This window comes from Crocodylus siamensis, chromosome 2, assembly GCF_052110815.1.
Source record: "Crocodylus siamensis isolate JL-2025a chromosome 2, ASM5211081v1, whole genome shotgun sequence".
Taxonomy (NCBI): Eukaryota; Metazoa; Chordata; order Crocodylia; family Crocodylidae; genus Crocodylus; species Crocodylus siamensis.
Window position 1 is genome coordinate 288,265,750 of NC_143396.1, and position 5,328 is coordinate 288,271,077.

The 5,328-nt window shown below is 45.9% G+C and overlaps 1 protein-coding gene across 1 annotated transcript in view; it reads right to left on the bottom strand.

Annotated features, from left to right (window-relative positions):
- The window catches only part of SOS2 (SOS Ras/Rho guanine nucleotide exchange factor 2), a 71,506-nt gene extending 66,328 nt beyond the window's left edge, over window positions 1-5,178 (bottom strand). The window contains exon 1 of the mRNA XM_090034331.1: window positions 2,205-5,178. Within this exon, the coding sequence (XP_089890457.1) occupies window positions 2,205-2,285 (81 nt within the window). The 5' untranslated portion in view covers window positions 2,286-5,178. The remainder of the gene's footprint in view (window positions 1-2,204) is intronic.
- Between the last annotated feature and the right edge of the window lie 150 nt (window positions 5,179-5,328).

Below are 5,328 nucleotides of genomic sequence, written 5' to 3' on the forward strand. Positions count from 1 at the left end.
CAAACAGAGGAAAATAAGTTTTCCTGCTTTTCAATTCCCAAATCCATTTTTCAGCTTCAAATGAACTAGGCCTTAAAACAAACCACTTCAGTTTTCAAAAAAAAAAAAATTCTCTGCACCAGGAGAATAGGTTATTGATGTCAAAAGTTGGCTCAGAAGGGCAATAAACTGATTTCAGTTGCTCAGCCAGTGCCTTCCTTCAGTTTAATTTCTAGATTTTCTTCAAAAAATCCAAAGCTTATTGCTTTAAAAGTTTTAACTTAAACAAAGCAAGTTTAGATTTCAACAAAGATTTAAAATCGTCAGATGTAAAATTTTCAAACAGACATGTTTTTAAAAAGAAATGCTTACATTTAAAATATGCAATTTTTATTTTTTAAAATATATTCTTTCCATCTATTTTGAAAGCATCTTGTAATCAAAAGGTTTTGAGCATATTCTGACCACAAATACTCTAAAAAAAAAAATTCCCCTATAAATATCTGCAACTCAAACACAGCAGAACTGCAGGCTCTCCTATTTTTACTGCCCAAAGCAAAAATGCAAAATATAACAGTATGGTTACACATGCTATTATTTTTAAATTTTTTGTTAAAAACAAGATGAAGGCATTTAGAAAGGGAAAAAAAATATTAAAATCTGATAACACCCTTTATTATCCTGTCTGGGATGACAATAATTGGAACACATACAATTTTACTTTGACTCACTGACACTTCATTCTTGTGAAAGAAACAGATATTATTACAATAGGATTGCTTCATCCTAAAGGGTGGGTACTGCAGACAAGGAACTTTCCCTGGGGGGAAAAAATTCTCCACAAGCACTAGGAGCATCTTTCATAAGTAATCGCTGGGATTGAACATTTATTTTCTCTGCTTTAGTCTAAACTCCAATACCTTAAACCAAAGCCAAACCTATTGCAAATCACCCTAAGCAAACTGGGAACAGTGCTACTCCATCAACAATCTTTTATTTCGAGATGACAAGTAGAAAAGCTCCTACTTAACACAACTAGGAGTTTAAATGAATCATGTTTTGTGTCCGACTGGTAAAGCTACACCGTAAGTCTTTTTACTGGGAGGAAGGGATGAGATGAGAACGGCCTGGCAATGGGACAACGCTAGGAAGGGCAAAGGAAGAGGGGAGATAGCTTTTAGGGCTTAAACCACATGACATCTGAGAGCAAAAGCTGCAGCGCACACCCTGGAAACCAAAAAAGGGAAATGAAGAGGGGGAAAGGCACAATGTCCAGGACTCTGGCCAGAGACAAGCAACTTTTTAGGTCGGCACAAGAACACTGAGCACGTTCAGCAGCCTCGGATACAAAAGAAACAAGGACCTCAAACACATGCACGTCAATCTTCTTTTTAAATGTGCTGAGGACAGCGCCTCCCACATGCACGCTGTCTACAGCACGGATGCCACTCCCAAAACTGGTCTTGGAAAAAAAGACACAAGCATCGCTATTATCTAAGTGACAGCACTGCCAAGGAGCAACCATCGCACCTGGCCCCAGCGGCCTAGGCAATACACACCACCCGCTGTTTCCACCATCAAAATAAACACAGCCCCCTTATTTCGTAGACCAGCGAGATATGCAAGCAACCAGGGAGGGCAACCAGCAAAACAGCCTGGCCTAGGGAAGGTGTTTGGGGTAGGAGCCTGGCCCTTCTCAAGGTCCCTTCAACGCCACAGAGGAGCAACTCGTTTTCGGTCTGCAAAGGAGCATTTTGCGGAAGAGACACGGGGCTGGAAGGTGTGTCCAGAGTCGCAGCCGGCCGAGCCCTCTCCGAGGCAGCTCACCCCCGTCACAACTGCCCTGCGCAGATCCAGCTTCTAAGGGGGACTCGCAGACAGGGGCCACGGCCGCCCTCGGGGTGCAGGTCCCCTCGCGCAGGTGAGCTTGCAACAAAAACCCAAACACTTCACAGTCTTCCGCCCTGTCAGGGGCTTCCCGGGGTCTCTGACAATGTAGCAGCCTCATCACCTTCCCGGAGGCAAAGGGAGGGGGGGGATGGGGACGCTGTGGACCCCACGGGGGGGAGGGGAGGGAGGGGGACGCTGTGGACCCCACGGGGGGGAGGGGGACGCTCTTCGCCCGCGGGGACACCCCGCCGCGCGGGTCCCGTTGCCCAGGCTGTCCCGCCCCCTCCCCCCCGCGCGTTGCGGCACCCCCGGGCGGGCCGGGGGGCGGCACCGACCTTGCGCAGGGCGGGCACGAGCAGCCCGCGCCACTTGGCGCCGTTGTCTTCGCCCAGGAACTCGTAGGGCGGCGGCTGCATGGCCCGGCCCGGCCCCGGCCCCGCCGCTCCTCATGCGGCCCCGCCGGCCCGGCCCGGCCCGCGCTCGCATCCGGCGCGGGGAGCGGAGCAGACCGGAGCAGCCGCCTCCCACCTCCTCAGCGCCCTGCCCCGCCCGCGCATGCGCAAGAACACCGCCCTGGGTCGCCCGGCCGCGTATGGCTCCGCCCGCGGGTCCTAGCGCCGCCGGACCCCCTAGCCCCCCGCCCGGCCGGGACTTGCGTGTTTACGTGTGTGTAGTTGGGGGGGAGGGGTATGTGGGTATACATGTAGGTGTATAGATGTGTGTGGGTAAACGTGTATGCGTGTACATGCGTATGTGTGTGGGTATCTGTGTATATATGCGTGTGCGTGTGTGTATACATATGTGTATGTGTAGGTGTATAGATGTGTGTGTGCGTGGTATATACATGTATGTGTACACGTGTGGGTATGCTTGTGCATGCAGGTGTACATGTGTGTATGTATGTGTAATCCAAAAAGCTAGAACTTGTGGTTCCAAACTGACACCTTTTATTAGACCAACTAGGAAACTGCAAAAATATCTAATTATAAGTGTATAAATGTGTGTGGGTATACATGTATGTGCATGTGTACATGTGTGTATGTATAACACAATCTTTACTGAGCCGTGTGTGCGTCTTTCTCTCTCTCACCCCCCACACTTTGGGAGGTGCAAATCCCCCTGACTCTCAAGCAACATAGACAAGCTCAAATTAGCCGCCACGGACAGTCTAACGCTAGTGTAAGCCCATGGCTCGCAAGCTGACTGGGGGCAGCCCTCAAAGGCTCTAGCCCCCCTCCCCGCTCCAACACTCCCAGCTCTTGGCTTGCACTGAGGGTTTTTTTGATGACTAAAAACCACCAGAATAATTCTTCTGCTGCAAAGAACTCCGAAAGCGGCAGCAGGGCAGGATGGTTGTAACCCCCTGGACTGCCATTTGAAATCTCTGGGTTTACTTTGCAAATCATGTTTGCCCCTGTACCAGTGCTAACATTGAGTGGCACACCCTGACACCCTTGAAAGGAGATCAGGGCACCTTGGCAGCCTGGCTGAGGATCGCTGGTGTAAGCCAAACACTGCAGCGCGATGCTGTAAATCAGTAATCAGCAGCTGAACATTTCCTGTCATTGCACCAAGTCCTGCATCTCAAGCTTGCAACCTTTATTCATATAGAGTTATTTCTATCACATTTAAAGGACAAGCTTCATTGCTTTATTTGCAAACAGATTCTTGCTGCATGGGGAGAAGGAGCATTCTGTTATAACCCCCTCTCATCCATCTACTTTCACTGCAAAACAGACTTGAAATGCTAAGTCAGGGAGAAAACTGAGTGCATCTGATCCTCAGCACCCTAAAAGAGACCACTCTTGGGGCTGGGTAATCATCTTTCCTGCACAAAATAGCAAGGCAGGGAAGGAAAAAAAAATCTACCTTTAAAGCAAATAGTGCTATTACCATATAGAGTGTCTGCAGAACCATAAACTGCCCAAAAATAAATATATCAGTGGAAACCCCCTTGAATTGCAGGAGGAATATGTGGATCTTGGATTCAATGGGAAAAATGTCCTAAAAATGCAGCAGTTGTTACCATAATCAAGAAGGCCAAAGCATCTGAAGTGATGCACCTGGATTAGACATTTTAGTTTTAAAATAAAAATATTGATAATTTTTCAAACATCTCAAAGCTTAGTCTGTGCATTAACATCCTCCCCCTGACAGTAAGTTACAAAATTAGGTTTCCCTTTTTAAAAAAATGTTTACATCTCTTTAGAAACAAACAATATTTTACAGAATTTGATGAAAGATTAAAAATGAAAAAACAAATGAATGGTAGCCGAAAACAGACACCTCCCCAAAGTTAATTAGACCAAGATGCTTTCAAGATCCAGCAGCTGTACAGTTAAACTTGCTGCTTTAAGATTCACCATACCGCATGACTAGTTTACCTTTTAGTGTTCTTTATTCTGTTAATACATGTTAGGGCCACACCTCATGTGGGAGTCAGCTGCTTTTGCAATCTTCTGGTAGCATTTACAGTTGCAGGAAGGAACTATTTTAATTATGTTGGTATGGCACTTTTGTACCACCATACTACTGCATTTAGTATTTGAGTAGGTGATACCATTCTAGCTTTTTATTTGGCTTAAAAAATGACATGGACAGGGATTTCTCTCCAAGAAGCTATTTACTTGAGTTTTGACTTGCCCTTTTACACTTGCTGAGAGTTCGCAAATATTTTCCTGGGAAAGTACTTTTCATCCGGAAAGAGAAACAGAGACATTTCTTTAGCAAACTGGACTGCCAAATGCTATGTTATTTTATATAACAGATGTAGACGCTGTTTATTATTTTTAACTGAACTCCTGTGCTAATGCAAGCACATGCACTTATCTCACAGAAGTATAGGTAATCTTTTAAAAAAGCCTGAATGTGCCAAATTGCCAAGTAGCTAACTCCCTTTAATTATCTACATTTCCCAACATCCCATGAACCTCTGCTTTAAAAGCGCACTTATAGCACCATGCCCCTGGGGCTCCACAATTGTCTGTTTTGTAGTAATTATTCTGAACATACCAAGGCACTCATGGCTGAGTTACTTCAGAGCTTGTTTTAAAGCCCTCCATGTTAAAGACCAATTTCTGGATGCCACAGAAGTTTCACTTCCAGGCACACTTCTGAGAACACTTCAGAGTGTTTGAAGCAGCAAGTATAAGAGGGAACATAAAGTTCCCAAGTGACAGTCTCAAAACCCCCTAACAGTCCTCGTAAAGACCCCAGTCATGTGGCAGGAAGGGAAGTGGTAAACGACCATGATTCGTTGCTATTCCAACTCCAAGTGAAGGCAGAGTGCACCACGACTCCATTCAAAAGGCAGGGTTAACTTCCCTCGCTTCCATGTTTGTTTCTACAAGTAGATGTTCGTGGCAGTGCTTGACACCCAGTATAAAATAAACTCGTTTTGCATCATTCGTCTTCAAAAAATGAAGTAGCTGCTGATCAGTGATGAGCCCCAAATTCTAG